The sequence below is a fragment of the Talpa occidentalis genome, unplaced genomic scaffold (genome assembly GCF_014898055.3).
Source record: "Talpa occidentalis isolate TD23 unplaced genomic scaffold, MPIMG_talOcc4v2.1 talOcc4.14, whole genome shotgun sequence".
NCBI lineage: Eukaryota > Metazoa > Chordata > Mammalia > Eulipotyphla > Talpidae > Talpa > Talpa occidentalis.
The window spans coordinates 3,379,721-3,396,050 of NW_023601433.1; the positions used below are offsets into that span (position 1 = coordinate 3,379,721).

At 58.1% G+C, this 16,330-nt stretch overlaps 1 protein-coding gene across 3 annotated transcripts in view; it reads left to right on the top strand.

The window, feature by feature from the left end:
• Window positions 1-16,330, top strand: part of NTRK3 (neurotrophic receptor tyrosine kinase 3) — a 249,703-nt gene that overhangs the window by 55,108 nt on the left and 178,265 nt on the right. For all 3 annotated transcript variants that reach the window (XM_054694738.1, XM_037510027.2, XM_037510028.2), the window contains exons 4-8: window positions 8,997-9,065; window positions 13,604-13,761; window positions 14,354-14,496; window positions 14,906-15,047; window positions 15,424-15,720. In XM_054694738.1, the coding sequence (XP_054550713.1) occupies window positions 8,997-9,065; window positions 13,604-13,761; window positions 14,354-14,496; window positions 14,906-15,047; window positions 15,424-15,720 (809 nt within the window). The remainder of the gene's footprint in view (window positions 1-8,996; window positions 9,066-13,603; window positions 13,762-14,353; window positions 14,497-14,905; window positions 15,048-15,423; window positions 15,721-16,330) is intronic.

Sequence of the window (16,330 nt, forward strand, 5' to 3'; positions counted from 1 at the left end):
GTGCGCCTGCACAGGGCCTGCACTGCCTGGGGGGTAGATCCAAGTCTTCCGGGCTTGAGCGGCCGAGGGAGTGGCGATGACCTTGGACAGGTGACAGCCACGTGCTGCTAGAGCTTTGTTAGAGACGGGGCCGCCTCCTGTCCCGCCCATGCCGCCAGCCACACTGGAAGAGTACGCAGCTCACAGGAGCTCAGTAGGATCGTGTCCAACCTGGGCATTCTGAGAGGGACAGGGAGGTGACTGGATGGGACTGCAGGACAAAAGTGAGACGGGCTGCTGGGCAAGCAGGCCATGTGCTCACCGCGTCTGCCCGGAGAGCCAACACGCGTCCTTGCTGCGTCCGGAGGAGACGCGGATTTTGTGGGTCTTGCCCCTTCTGTCCAGTTCCTTCCATTACCCTTGAGCTTGGCCAGCAGGTGGTTCTGGGGTCACTGCCATGTGTTGGGGGCTTTGCTGGCAACAGGGCTGCAAAGTGAGAGGGAAAAACCAGGCTGGTCAGATGCCAGGCTGTTGGCAGATTGTTTGGTGGCGTGACAAGTGCTGAAGGAAGGGGCTGGCCAGAGTGAGTGGGAGCAGGTGGGGGACACCAGAGTCTGGAGCTGGTGCAGGTAGGCCTCCCAGAGGAGGAGCCTTTTGGGGGAGTCATGGAGGACGATTAGGAATTCACCAGGCACTCTGGGGGAGCCGGAGCACCAAGGAGGTTGTCGGGCAGAGAGCTCATCCCAGGTGAACTCAGCAGCAACATGTGCCGGACACCGGGCCCAGCCAGCTGGGCCTCGCCCTCCGACTGTGGCCGGCCCAGGGGGATGATATCACATAGTCCACGGGGCTGGGGCGGGGGGACTGCCTTGTGAGAGGGGCGCCTGCCACACACGGGGGCATCCTGGGTGCTGACCCTGGCAGTGCACTCGTAGGGAGAGAAGTTTCCAGATACCTAAGTGGACTGTGAAGGGGATGCTTGATGTGGCCTGTGGGGAGTCCCCCTCTTGTTAATTGGGGTACCTTTCACCCTGTGAGACTGGGTGGCCCCAGCACTCAGCCAGGGAAGCAAATGCCCCGTGCAGTGGTGGGCGCCGGAAGTCCCCCGGGTGTGCCCGGAAGCCCCGGGAGGGAGAGGAGGGGTGGGCAGACGGGAAGCCAGAGAGGAGGAGGCCATCTGCCTCCCATCCAGAGCCCTTGAATGTAATTTAAAATGTTCCTCATTATTTTCCTTGGATGAGTTTGCAATCCTGATGATATTAATTATTCTTAAAGGTCAACAGTGTTCCTTTGGATCCCCTTCTGTTCTATCATGTAATCAGCTAATTAATAGGGATCCATTTAGCATCGTCTGCCGCGCGCCTTGTCGGGTGCGAGTCTGCTACTCCCGCGGGGGCCCCCTTCCGGCGCCCCTGTTCTTCCTGGGATTTGGGAACTTGAGCGCACCCCGCCCTTGCGTCCCCTCCCCTGGCGGAGCTCCCCACGTCCTCCAGGCACGTTGGAGGTGCTGTCTCGCTGCTGTTCCCCTTTGAGTCTCCGCTGGTAATCGCTGCCCATTTCCGCGTGGCTGTGGTGCTGGGCACAGTGGGGCCACCCATGGGCACCTGTGGGCGTTGCTTTACTCCACTCTCATCTTCTCATTGGTGGGATTCTGCTCCCATTTCAGAGGAGATCAGAGGGGGACCCGGCGAGGGGGCCCGAGCTTCCGGAGTCATGCCCAGCAGGATCTGGAACCACGTGGCTTCTTTTCTCGTGTTTTGTTACAACGCTGAGGATAAACAGTGCAGGCCCGGGGCCACTGTCCCCGGAGCAGAGCCGACACCTTCTCCTGTGCTGCTGGGTTTTCTCCCGGGCTCTGGCTTCTCCCCACGTCCCAGACGTGTGCAGTCGGGCTCACTGGCGTGTCCCGGGCGTCCCGGTGGGCGTGGGTGTGTGGGTGCGTGGTGCGCCCTGCGCCAGTGGAGGGCGTTCTGCAGGGGGCCCTGTCCTGTGCCCGGGGCTGCCCGGGGCGCGTCGGCCCGCGGGCCCCTGAACTAGAGTCAGCAGGTGGGAACTGAACGTGGGAATGGGCACAAATGGCTGTTAAGCATGAGGAGTGTTTTGAGTATAAGTTCGGGGATGGCTTTGTGACCAGAAATAGGCAGTCGCAACATACCTCTTGCTGATGTCCTTTAGCTGTGGGGAAATTGGTTTCCTGTTACCCTGTTTCACTGAAAGTTGTGGGTTTGCTTGAAGACCCTGTTGAGCACCTGGGCGAGGACCTCGTACTCTAAGGAGACGGTCTGGGTCTGGGGGCCAGGCCGGGAGGTGCAGGTTGGGTGTGAAGCCACACCTGTCATTCTGTTTTGCTCGCTGTCTAGAGCCCAATGTGGGCAGAGGGCTCTACCCAGCAGCTCCATGCCAGCAGGTGCGTGTCTCCACCTCACCTGCCCCCTGGGGGGCTCCAGGAGGCGCCGGCCCTGGGCTCTTATTTGTGTGTGATCCTCCCGGATATCTCTGGGTCGTCTGCAGCCGAAGGGGAGAAGCACAGGTGTCTCTGCTTCCGTCCTGTGGCTCCGGGGCTGCCGTGCCTTCTGCAGGGGCTGCCGGGCCAGGATGCAGTGGGGACGGGACTCCCTTCCTTCACCCAGCTCAGCTTCAGGCCCTCCCAGTGGGGGTGGGGAAGTTTCCCAAGCTGGCCTGAGAACAGTAGCACCCCGCCCGAGTGCTTGTGAAAGGGGTTCCCTGGGAGATGGAGAACGCACCCTGACCAGGCCTCCTGCGTCTGAGCCATGAGGCCCAGTGCAGGCTCGGCTGCCAGACTGCAGGCGGCCGCCCACCCAGCCCAGGGCGTGGCCAGCCTCCTCGCTCCTGCTCCGCCCGTCCCCGAAATGAAGCGGGTGATGACCCTGGTTACACCAAACTCCTCCTGGGATTGCGGTTGAGTTCCCGAGCCCCTAGAGGCAGACCCTCGGGGAGGTGCCCGAGAGCACCCACTGTGTGTTAGCTGCTGATTTTTACCTCCCGCCACCCTGCAGCCAGGCGCTGAGGCCCTACTGTGTGCCAAGCTCAGTGTGGGTGCAGGACTTTGTCCCACCAAAACTGGATTCACTGAAGCTGGCGGCTGGCCTGGTCCAGACCATCGCTGCCCTCTTTCGTGGGGGCGCGTCTGAGCTGCCGTGGAGAAGGTTCTGTGGTCCTGCGAGTTCAAGGGGCTCACAGACCAGGCCTTCCTGGGAGTCACACCTGTAGACACACCTGTTTGGGATGGTTTCAAGCCACTTTTCTCAAGGAATGTCGGTGTTTACCCTCTGCTGGGCCCAGACCCGGGATTCCCAGGAATGGGAGACCCCGGGGTGGCGGCTCAGAGCAGGGCCAAGCAGAAGAGCGTCCCAATGAGAGGTCAGGACACCAGCCACGTCACTTGCGATTTGATTAGAGAGCATTTGGCTTCCTTAAAGTTCATGTAATGAACCATCCAGTGTAATTTAGTTGAATAAAAATGGCTCAAATGGCTTTAACCGCCCCCCTCCCCCCATAGAGATTTAATTGAGGGAAAAGCAAATACGTCAATGATGTAGAACAATATGTCCTGGTCCTCGAAGGGGAAGTTGGGTGCAGCGCTGATCCTCCTTTTTGTGGGTGCTAGCTGGTGGGCCTCCTTGGTGGTGACAGCAGATGGGGGACTGGATTGCGTGGTGCTGCCCCCTTCCACGTTGGGGGGCTTGATAGGCCCCTCGCCCTCTTCACATGGGCTCTGGGGGTGGCACGTGCGGCCATCCATCCGGGAGCAGTGCCATGGCCCTGCTGGTGGGGGAGCTGTAGTGACGGCCGCCCCCAACCTCCTCCCAGCACACTCTGTGGCCTGGGCGCTGGCACCGCCTTGGGAATGCTCCTCTCCTGGCTTCTCCTCCAGATTCCCCTACATTCTCAAGAGGATTCTGGCCTGGGGGCGCTGGGCAGGGCCTTGGTTGTCTCCAGGGAGACTGAGGAGTCCATTTCTGGCTGGCGAGAGTTAGGCAAGGACAGCAGACCGCTGGGGGCCTTAGGAGGGAAGGATTTCACGATGCATGGATGGCAGGAGTGAGACATGCACCATGAGCCTGGGCTGCAAAGGGTGAGGGCCTGGGCCAGCTCCCGGGGGGCTGTCCTTACATGCTGAGCCCTGGGTGCTCACAGAAGCACCTTGAAAGTGCTGGAATGGAAGGCCTGTTGTGAGGGAGGCGGACTCCTGCCTCGGGCTCCTGGCCTCAGCCCCATCACCCACCAAGCCCCTCCCGTCTCTAGCCCAAGACCCCCGGGGCCTTCTGTGCTCAGGATACATTTTTGGGTGGGCCTTAGCATGGCCCAAAGGACACAGAATTCATCTGCTTGGCCTCTCTTGCCACAGGGTCCGTCTTGAGGGACTCGTTGGGGCACAAAGGCTCCCTAGGTAGAGGGGACACCCTCGGGTCTGGGGCTCTGTCCTGCTGCCTTTCAGGAAGGTCCACACTAGGTACCATGCTGGGCTGTGGCCGAGGGGTCCCTTTCGCCAGGCCTTAAAGAAGGAGGGGTCACTGCAGCCCTGACTCCTCGGGGTCCCAGAGCCTCAGTTGTGGGCACCGTCGCCCGTTCCTCTTGCTCCAGGGAGAGAGCCAAGGGCACAGGGAAATGGTGGGTCTGCTTGGGCATCTGGATGAGTCACACAGGGCCACCCTGTGGGTCTTGATTTGGGGAATGTGTCGGATGCGTCCCCTTGTAAGATCTTACTCACCAAATTAGTTCCAATGTCAGGCGGCTCGGATGCTGGCCATCGACCCCAGCCAAAGTCAGACGGTGCGGATGGATATGCATGGGCAGAGGCTGCTGGGTGGCCTGAGGCTGGACTTGTCTGGTGGGCAGGGTAACCAGCTCGTCAATAACAGGACAGGTGAGCACAGGAGAGACACCAGCTGGCCGGACAGTCAGCGGCCGTGTGTTCTGAGTCCGGGGAGGGGGTCTATTAAAGCCCCGAGGCTCAGCCTCCCCCTTTGCACCAGGAACATTATAAATGCCAGTGGGGCAGGATGGCCAGAAGCCTGCCCGGCTTCTCTTGGGGTGACTCAAGTTTGCCTTCCTTGTCTTTTGTGTGTTTGTCTCTGGGCTGGACACTTCTACTCTGTGTGTCTGGGAGTGGGGCCGTGGAGAGCTGCACAGGTTGTGCACACTGCACAGTGGCCTTGAGCAGATCAGTGGTCTTGTCTCTGTGGGTGTGTGCTGGGTTGCATGCGTGTGTGTGTACCTGGGAGTTTGCACGTCTGTGTGTGGATTGCAAATGTTCCTGGGCATGTTGCCTGCTGCCAAAGTCTTTGAGTTAAGGATGTTCGGGGCTGTTCAGCTTTGGACAGCAGCCTTGGAGCCACGGGATGGAGGCAGCAAGGCCACCTTGTGTGACCATGAATGCAAATGTGCTTCATGCAGCATGGGGGCTCAGTGGGAGCTGGTGCAGGGGTGCAGGAGGGTGTGAGCAGGGGAGGGCTTCAGGGGGCGAGGGACGGCCCTTTCCCTCCAGCAAGAGAGGAAGGCGATCTGGGCCCCAGTAGCTGGCTGGTGAGGGGAGAGGGCAGTGTGGACAGAGCCCAGGGCTGCAGGGGAGGGTCCCCCGGGGTCCTTTCTCCTCCAGGAGGCGTTTGGTGGGTGGTGAGCTGAAGCCAGACACCTGGGGGCAGGAGCCCACCTCCCCCATCCCAGGTGTTCCAGCCCCGCCCCACCAACTTGTAATAAGGAGATAAAATGCTATTTCTTATTCTTTATTTGCCCAGAATGCCTGTTATTTTCTTTCTTCCAGAATCCAATTTTCCTTTGACATTTCTGCCTAATGTAGCAAGACATGACCTTTGGGAAAGGAGTTTGCTGGCAGCCTGCTCCCTGCCTCAGGCTCCCCCAGAGCGTGGGGCCACTCCCTGGGAGCCGAGCTGGGGTCCCCTTTGCCTGGACCCTGCCCAGTGCTCTGGTGTCTCCCAAGAGCAGGTTCCCAGGGCTCCTGAGGCGGGAATCCCAGCTGCTGACTCAGGTGCTCGCTGGGCTTTGGAGCGGCGGCTCGGGCTAGATCTGGTGCCGGCGGGAGCGGGCCGGGAAGCCGGCTCCTGCACTGGCTGACTTTCCCTGCAACGGTTGCTGTTGGGGGTGGACAGAAACAAAAAGCGAAGCAGAAGGCTTCTCCCGAGATGAGTCCTTCACACTTGTTGAAACATCACAAAGGCGAATAGCTTAGTACTGAACCCCCTGGACCCCGAGTTCTGAGCTCCAGGCAGACACCTGGTGTGAGGTCACCAGGCTGTGGGGCTTTGAGTCCGATCCCTGCTTCCCCTCCCTTCAGGGTCTGTGCCCCAGAGGGTGTCCTCAAGGGTCCCCAAAGGGGTGCCTTTCTTAGCACCCCTTTCCTTCTGACCTGGGAGGATGGATGAAGCTTGCAGGAATAAGAGGTGCCTTTCTTGAGGGCTCCATGGGCCTGAAGGTGGGTCACTGTTGATAGGCTTCTAGTGGGAGCCTGCCCTGTCAGGCACGAGAGCGCCCTGCTGCCCTGCAGGGGGGAAGGGGCTAAGTGGGGGCTGGGGGCTCTCCTAGAGAGAGCTGAGGGGTCGAAGACTCTGGGTGCAGGGAGAGTGGGGCAGTCACCTTGGGGACCCCTCCCCAGAGTCCCTTCCCTCTCCACCACCCTCAGCACCTTTACAAGCTGCCAGGACATTGGGCTGCCTCCAGGGAGAAGGGGCAGCCCTGTCCCTGAGGCTATCCTGGTGTGTGGGTGCTCCGGGGAGGAGCTGGCCCCCCCCCGCCCCCCCCCTCCCCGCTGCTGGCTGTTCCATTTCCTTCTGGATGTCTAACCACATCGCTACTTAGAGCATGCAAGGTGGAGGCTCTTGAGCTCCACCCCCAGCCCCCAAATGTGACCCTGTGCAGCCTTCCAGTGCCCAGACCAACTGTTGGTGCTCCCTCCAGCACTAGCTTCAAGGCACCTACCCTTGTCTCTGCCGGCTGCCCCCTGCTTCTGCAGCAGGCTCCCAGTGGTGCCCCATCTTGGCCTCCTGTTTTTAAAAGTGATAATTAGATGATGCCACGCCCACACTTAACCCCCCCACCCCGCCTTCCATCCTGCCTTCAAATAAAATCCAAACTCCTGCCTTTGACCGGCTCCCTCCCCTCCTGCTCAGACTGACCACTCTTGTTACTTCCTCCCATCGGCTCCTTGCTGGCTCCTGCTTCCTCTCCCATCCCATACTTGCTCTTTGCACCGCCTGGAACAGTCTTCTCTGAGCCCGGGGCTCTTCCCCACTCCCTCTGTCTCAGCTCCGACGGCCCCTTCTGGGAGGACACCTCTGCTTCCCAGGCACCTGGCCACAGGCCCGCTCCCTCTCCCACATCCGCCACTTCTCGCCTTGTTTATCCCTTTCCTCCTGCTTATCAGGAACTGACGTTCTCTTGCCTATTCTTTTGTAGTTTGAATTTAAGTTCCAGGTGGTTCTTACCCGTCACCCATCCCCTTATTCCTCAATACAACTGATACCTGTCATGGCCGTCACCCGGGTGCAGGTGCGTGTGTGTGAGCTCACACGTGTGTTTTAGCCAGCGCTGCATGTGCAGTGCCACCTACCTGTTTAGCATACGCACGCATGTGCGTGCGTGTGGATATTCCCCTAAGTGGGTCCTTACTGCCGCGTGCTCAGCGGTTGATGAGTACGTCGCTCCTGGGGTCCCACTTCAATTCCTGCAGGTCTCGCTGCTGCCTTTAAGGACTGTCAGCACATCACAAGTTGTTTGTTGCGCCTGGCAAAATAACAACGTGGGCGCGCTGCTGCTTTTCTTCCGAAGATGGATGGCTACTCTTTCCCCTGAATATCCTAGTGACAACAGTTAAATTGCCGTGAGGGGGGAAGCCCAAGTGTGGGCAGGGGCTGGTGTCTTATGGGCGGTGGGTGTGTTTTCAGGGGGCAGGGCCAGGCTGCAGGCATTGGAGATCACCTGCAGGCTTCTTGCTCCTGGGTGGATGTTACAAAAGCTTGCTGGTGAGGGGAACACAGTCCCAGCTGTGCAAGATGAGTAAGACTTAGAGACCTTCAGTCCCGCCTGGTGCGGAGTTAGCAATTCTGTATTGATGCTCACACACTTGTGACCAGGGTAAATCTCATGCCAAATGTTCTTGCCAGAAAAAAAAAAAAAAAAGGGAGGGGGGACACTTTTGGAAGTGAAGGCTAAGTTCATGGAGTTGTTTGTGGTCCTGGCTTCAAGGACACATACTTACCTTCAAATTCATCAAGATGTGTGTAGGGTAAAGAAAATGTCAGGCTTTTCTGCCCTTCCGCCATCAGGATAGATGATGGATCCTTGCCCTGAATGCATGCCTGATGGCGGGCACCTGGAGTAGGGTGTGGGCATAGGTAGATGGGATTCAGCTGAGCTAAGACTGTGCTTTTAAGGGCGGCGTCACGGGGACGCCAGCAGCAGCAGGAGCAGCAGTAGAAGCCGAAGCAGAAGCCGAAAGAGAAGCCGAGAAGCAGCAGAACGAACGCTAGAGAGCCCAGATAGAGTGAAGACTTGCTGGGGGCTGGGAGGTCTGCCAGCCTCCCAGCCCCCCAGCCAGCACCCCTGCCTGCCATATGCCTGGTGAACCCCAATAAAAAACCTGCAAAACTACTGAGGACTCTGACTCCTCCTTTACCCGGTCTGCATGGGATCAGAAAACCTGCACTGTGGCCATTCCTGACTCTACAGTGTGGAACTAAAGAAGTCTGGCTATTTTGTATGTTAATTGTATCCCGGTAACGATAATAAAGGATGCCTGTTGGTTTGTGTCCCTGACCGCCTTGGCCCTCCTGTCAGGAGCGGGTGGCTGCCCAAAGCCTCCCTTAGCTTTTAGTATGGCAAGAGGAAATGGGCCAGGAAATGGACCAGGAAAGCTTCATTGTTTTTTAAAAAAATTACTATTGATAAAACCTGACCCTCTGAGAGCACCCAGAATCCTCTCCAGAGGGCCCCTGGGCCAGGCCCATCCTTTGATTTCTCCTTTGTTGTCCATCTTGCAGAAACCTGTCGAGTAACCGGCTCACCACTCTCTCATGGCAGCTCTTCCAGACGCTGAGTCTCCGGGAACTGTAAGTAGGGTTTCGAAGACCCTTCCAGTGATGGACAGGTGTAGAGGTTGGGCGGGGAGACTTGTTCAGCAGGGTGCCCCCTGAGACTGGGCGCACAGCTGAAGGGCTCCTGGGCTGGATGACATGCTGTGTGCCATGTGCAGCCAGAGCAGGCTGCCCCAGTGCTGGGTTCTGAGGCTCCTCCTGGCCCAGTGCCTTTCAGACAGTGAAACCCTTCTCTCTTAGCAGGGCCTCATGGTGTAATTTGTAGACCACCAGTAATAGTTGACATGTATCGCCGAAGTGTCTTGTCCATTTGTAATAGAAGCTTTCATGACGTAGCACTTCTACATGATTGGGTGTGATTTCATTACTACAGCCTTAGGTTTGTCATCACAAGTGTCATGGGAGGTCGGTATTATTACCCCCCACATAAAATGTCTCTCGACCCTTTAAGGTGAGGGGTCTGAACCCCAGAGCAGCAGCCAGAGGCACACTGCCAGAGACTGGCAGAACCAGGACTTGGACTTTGGATTACATGTTTGTTCACCACCTGTGAATTGCAGCCCCTGGGCTTGAGTATGGGCATTGGGTGGGGCCAGGACATGTGTTTATTCATTCTGCCATGCACTGCCCAGCCTTGTGGGTCCCAAGGCCGATCAGTGCAATCCCCGCCCCGTTAGCATGTCGTGCAAGCACGGGTTGGATGGGTGAGTGAAACTGGTGACCGCTGCTGGAAAAAATAACCCGCTGATGTGTGAGTCATCAAGGTCATCTGTGTGCATGAAGGACAGCATATTATGTTGGGCAAATCAAGGAATAAATTGAAAAGGAATTGAGGCATGAAGTTAGGGAGTTGGGGTTCCAGAGGCGCTGCTCATGTGTTCTGTTTTACTTGAGACTCAGATCCAAGTGTGCTGAGTACAAATTGCTTAAGAGTTTTTATGAAGAGGCCATGGCCTGGGATCCCTGCCTGCCTGTGCTGTGGGCTTTTACCTGTCCCTCTTCACCTGGTAGGATCTGAGCTCACAGATCCCGTTTGACCCAGCTGTCAGGGAGGGAAATAATCACATCCAGTGGCCCAATAGCCACCCACCCATGGCAGCCTGTGCACTCCACTCATCCCAGGGCACTTATGTGGCCAACTAGGGGTGGGAAGTACAGATGGCCTCTTGGACAGAGTTGGGGGCGTCCAGGACAGACTGCTGTGGGCCCTTGCCTTTCTGAGGATGTTGCCCATCCCTCCAGGCGCCTCCTCTGGTTTGAATATAATTGGCTTAGCGATCAGAGTTCTTGAATCACAGGTGGCTGAGATCCAGATGAACACCAATAAAAACTCCTACCTGGGCTTGGAAAGGGTAGGTCCATACTTATTTGTTTATAAAGCACTAAAAACGCAACCATTCAGACACCTGACCATCAGTTCCCGCCCACCTTTGCAGGTGCAAAGGCTGTAGAGGTACATTAACAAGACCGCCAGGGTCACGCTGACCTCTGAGATCTTGCTCTGCCCGTGCGGTCTATCAGATCACCTGGGTTATTAATTGACTCCTGATCACAATTCTACAAGGTAGGAATTACCCTGTCACTTCACCTTCCGGGACATGAGGCACTTAGCCAGGTGAAGTATCTTGGTCAGGGTCACCTTTAAGTAAGCGGCACCATGTGGAATCGGGCCTTGGCCACTCTGCTGTGCGCTCTCCCAGCTTCTTCAATATGTTTCCAGCCCAAGGATCTATAGTAATTTTCCAAGTGCCTGATTGCACTTCTTGCTCAGCTGTCCGAGGACGGTTCGGGGTCCTCGGAGCTTTGTGGGGCTGTTTTCCGGGTGTCTAGCCCTGCCTCTCCTGGAGCACCGGCTCCTTCCTCTGCGGGAGCCAGGGACAGTGTCTCCCCGAGGGACAGCTGGACCTGCTGTTGGCTGAATTATTGAGAAACCATTCAGGGCTCCTTCTGAAAAAAACCACTGGCTGCCAAATCAGTGGTGTGCTGCCCTGGTGACCTGTTTCAGGGAGTTTTAGAAACAGTTGTTCCGTGGATGTATATTTAAAGAGAATGTCAGATTTCTCCCAGAGGATCATGGGATCCTGCATTCATCTTTGCCCGGGATCAATACGTCGGTGAGCTCGACGTGACTTACGGCGAACCAAGGCCCCTTCCCGGGAGGCAGGGTGAGCGCCGCCTTGTCCACGTGGCATTTTATTTCTGTCACATTGTTCAAGAAGGGAAAATTATGTTGGGAAATAAAGACCCTCACGCCAGCCCAGGAGCCACCGCCCTGTGAGGGGGAGGTCTGTTTTTTTGAGGAAGCATTGACTGGTATGAGTGGAAAATTTATCTTTTGGCTGGAGAGGCCATGAGTTGGCCCCTCGCTGCGGCCATGATTAAAATCCAAACAATCGGCTCCTGGCACGCGGAGAGGACCAGCGTTCTCGTGTCCGACTTCTTGATTACTCCACACGGCGCCATCTGCCACGGGGCATCTAGGCTGCCAGCGCCTGCCTGCCGAGCCATGGCTGGGGCGTGGGGACAGGAGACTTCCAGGAAGACGGAGCTCTGGCCCTGGAGGAGGGAGGCTGGGGGAGATGGCCTTGGGCTTTGGCAGCCGGGATGGCGCAGCCAGGAGTGTGTGGCTTTGTGTGACCTTCTGTGGGAACGGGAGGGCAGGCGAGGACGCCAACTTCCTAGCTTCTCGGCACGTTTATTCCGCCGTGAGGACATCCCTGACTGACCCTGCCAGCTCCTCCCTGCGAGGGGCCCTTGCTGTAAGGGTGTGTGCAGGTGGGATTCCCCAGGGGAAGGGCTGAGTCCCGTCTGCTTTTCCAGAAAAAGAAAGAAGACTGTGCAGTGCCTGCATGATGAGACTGTCGTGTCTGGGGACAATCCCGCCAGGAGGGTCTCATGACCGGTTTTGCAGATGAGAGCCGTGAGGCTTGGCCATGGCACAGAACCAGCCCAGGATCCCATGGCTGGGGAATGTGCCGCTGGCATCAGCACCGCGGTCATCAGTGCCGTGGCCGCATCCAGGCCTGTGTTTCTAAAGATGGGGGGGGGGTCTGTCCCCAAGGACCCAGCAGCACACCCCGGGACGGTGAGCCTGGCCTGGCTTGGGCCTCCCAGGAGTGCCCTTGAGCCGCTGGTCCCCAGAGTGAGTGGAGTCATGGGAACAAGGAACCCAGGGAGTGAAGGTCTCTGAGCCCTGTCCTGGGCCCTCCGGGGCTTTCGTGAGATGCAGGGTGTGGGCAGGGGTCCTGGCCCTGCCGGGATCACTTCACGTTGCTCTTCTGAGCCAACAGGAGGCAGCTTTCAAGACCTGCTTTGGAATAGCTGGCACTGCTCCAACGACCTGGTTGGAGAGATTTTCCTTGGCATGGTTCAGTGCTCCAGAAGTTTCTGATTGTGGCAAGATGGTGTTTTTTCCCTGCAGAGAAGACTGGAACTGTCCGTCCAGAAATGAGAGGGATTGTCTTAGCGCTCAAGAATGAATTAGAGAGAAAAGCAGCTGAATTTTATTCCCAAGACTTGATTTAGGTGGAGGCGAGTGGCTCCAGAGGCACAGAAACCCCAGGAACACCCGAGGGCCGCCCTGGTAACCTGCACTCGCCGAGCAGACGTGATTAAGACAGATTGCAATAGTTCAGTTTCTTAAAAGCAAAGTGATAATTACCTCTGGTATAATTGGCAGATTTAATCGACGTGGTAAAATATTAACTGGGTCTTGGGGCGGACGTGGGCTGCTCGGGGGCCCTCCCCGCTCCCTGTCTGGCTGTAACTGCTTGTCCACTGCTCTGAGACCGCCCTGGACAGTGTTTGTCATGGTGGTGTAGTAGTGATGATTTCTGGCCTCTCTGTGGCCCCCCGTGATGTGCAGAGCCCCCATTTCACAGATGTGGAAGCAAAGCCTTGGAGAAGTCCCTTCCTTGCTGCTTCCTTTCCCAGGGCTGCCTTCCCTAATCACCACAAACTTGGTGGCTTGAAACAATGGAAAAGAATCCTCTGGCTGTCTTGGGGACCGGAAGTCTAAGCTCAAGATGTCAGCAGGACTGTGCTCCCCTCCCCAAGAAAGTGGTCAGGGAAGGCCATGTGAGGGAGCCGACAAGCGTGTTATGGGTGAGAACTCTGCAGACCTCTGGGACAGCGAGTGCAAAGGCCCTGAGGCAGGAGCGTGCTGGTTATCCCAGTGAACCTGTGGCTGAGGAGGAGAGGGCAGTGAGGTGGGATGTGAGCTCAGAGAGGTGACAGAGAGGGGTTCCCACCCCGTGGGCCTTTGGGATTGACTGTCAGTGAGTTGGGGAGTTGTTGAAGGGTTTCGATAACCCCAAGTGATGGATTCAAAAGGATCTCTGCTGTGAGTTAGCAGAGTGGATTTTTTTTTTCTTTTTACAAATGAGTTGATTTGTTGGAAAGCTAAATAAATTCATGGACACCTGAGTATTTTTTCTCCTTTCAAGACCTCGCTGAGCCCCTTCTGTCCTTCAGCCCTGAAGAGCAGGCGGCGTCTCAGCCCCGAGGGAGCCGTCGTCCGTTCAGGATCTCCCTTCCCTCCTTCTTGCCCACAGGAGATTGGAGCAGAACTTCTTCAACTGCAGCTGTGATATCCGCTGGATGCAGCTGTGGCAGGAACAAGGGGAGGCCAAGCTCAACAGCCAGAGCCTCTACTGCATCGGTGCCGACGGCGCCCAGCTCCCCCTGTTCCGCATGAACATCAGCCAGTGTGGTGAGTGCGGTGGCCGTGCGGCTCGGATGCAGAGGGGCCCTCCCGGCCTTGACCTCTGCCTTGGGCCCAGATCTGACTCAGCCCCGGGAAGGCTGGTTCCGGGGATGCAGAGGGGTCCCGGTGCCCCTTCTCATCAGACCAGATTCCTCTCTGAGTTTCTCGCCAACGGGCCCTGCAGGGGTGTGTCTCAAGAGCGGTCTCTGGCCCTCCTGCATCCGAGCACCCACGGTCCTTTTAGAAAAGCAGATTCCTGTACCCAGCTTCATACAAGGTGCAGACTGTCTGGGGCCGGGGCCAGGAAGTCTGAATTTCTAGCAAGCACCACGGGAGTCTACACCTCCAAGATGAGTGCCCAAAGGGGAAGCTGCCATGAGACTTCATGGCTAAAACTGCTTGCCTCCGGCACCCCACTCCCAGCCCTGGATGGGAGTCCAGCTGCAGGGCTGAGTTCTGAGTTGTGATGTCTGGGGAGGGGGTCATGTCCTGGGGCCGGGGTCTTCCAGAGCCCAGGCAGCTGTGTGGGATAGCAAGGAGGCCACCATCGGCCTCGTGTGCTGTGGTTATAAGTGTCTGTGCCCCATCCCCTCCCCAGACCTCCCCGAGATCAGCGTGAGCCATGTCAACCTGACCGTGCGGGAGGGGGACAACGCCGTCATCACCTGCAATGGCTCAGGGTCGCCTCTGCCAGATGTGGACTGGATGGTCTCCGGACTGCAGTCCATCAACACCCACCAGGTAGGCTGTGGCCCGGTCCCCTCCAGGGGGCCTCCCCCAGTCCTGTGAGCTAAATTGTGCCTGGAAGCAGGCACAGGGAGTCCGGCAGAGGCGGGCAGGTGTGTGGTCATGTCCACAGGGCCAAGCACGCAGCCGTGGCTTCTGTCCAGCTGCAGTGCTTCTGACCCACCTGACCTTGAACACGCAGCTTGACCTCCCCACAGCCCCCTCCCCTGTGATGGGGCGTGCTGCTCCCATGCACAGGGTGATGCGGGGATCACCTGGGCTCTTGGCAATGGAGCACTCAGCTCGGGGGCGGCTGCACCCACCACTGGTCGGGCTGCTTGGCTTTTTGACTCCCGGAGGGGCGAGGGGGCCAGAGCAGGTGGTGCCGGGGAAGCTGAGTGCTGCCTTCCTACCGGGGCTGCAGACAAACCTGAATTGGACCAACGTGCACGCCATCAACCTGACACTGGTGAACGTGACAAGCGAGGACAACGGCTTCACGCTGACCTGCATCGCAGAGAACGTGGTGGGCATGAGCAACGCCAGTGTCGCCCTCACCGTCCACTGTGAGTGGGTGCCTGGCGCTGCATACCGGGCCTAGGCAGAAGGCCGGGGCAGCATGGTCTGGGGGGGCAGCAAGACTCCTGTGGGCAGGCGGAGGACATCACCCCAGAAAGGGTGTCTCTGTCCCCCAGAAGATGTTGGGGCTCTGACTCAGTGGTGCCTGTGGCATTCTCCTAAATTAGCCCCTGACCAGGTCTAGAGTGGGAACCTGGCAGTTGGGTGGGTGTGGGAAGTGTGGGTGAAGGCAGACCTTTCTTCCCCTCTTGCGGGGTGAAGGGGAAGATGCCCTCAGCCTTCTCAGAGCTGGGTGAGGAAGGACGGGGTCTCTGCTCCGGATGCTGCATCCCGTCCCTGGCCTCAGCCGCTGCCTCCCTGCAGACCCCCCGCGCGTGGTGAGCCTGGAGGAGCCGGAGGTGCGGCTGGAGCACTGCATCGAGTTTGTGGTGCGGGGCAACCCGCCGCCCACCCTGCACTGGCTGCACAATGGGCAGCCGCTGCGCGAGTCCAAGATCATCCACGTGGACTTCTACCAGGAGGGCGAAGTCTCCGAGGGCTGCCTGCTCTTTGACAAGCCCACGCACTACAACAACGGCAACTACACCCTCATCGCCAAGAACCCGCTGGGCTCGGCCAACCAGACCATCAACGGCCACTTTCTCAAGGAGCCCTTTCCAGGTGAGGCGCGGCACCCACTCGGGTGAGCTGGGCGAGGGTGAGACAGAAGCCGCGTCCATACCGGCACTTTGCCCGGAGCCGGATGGCCCGGAAACAGCGCAGCCACCGCCAGCATTTTGAGTTTTTTAAGATTTATTTTATTTATTTATGCATGTAAGAACTGGGGTGCAGGCCAGAGGTGTGTGTGTGGGGGGGTGAGAGGACTCTCCAGAGAGAGTGGGGAGCAGAATAGGCCGATCTACTGAGATACACTGCTGAGGGGAGCAGCGGGGAGACAGGAGAGGTCTGCTGTGCCATGTGGGTAGCTCCCTGGCCGGAGATGGAACTCAGGCCACACTGGCTGCTGATAGCGTCACAGTGCTGAGACTTTACTCCCTGCCACCAGGGAGGCCCCACCACCAGCATTTTGTGCCAACTAGGTGCATCTCTGGGTTTTGGTCACTGTCACAGTGAAAATCAGGGCGCCCCCACCCCAGAAATGCATGGCCGTGCAGAGAAAGGCAGCTGGTGTGGCTGAGAGTGGGGTGAGGTGGGGGCTGGCATGTTGGGTGCTGACAACCTTGACTAGCCCTGCACCACACTGGCTGGGAGACACCTCAGCTGGCTCCGC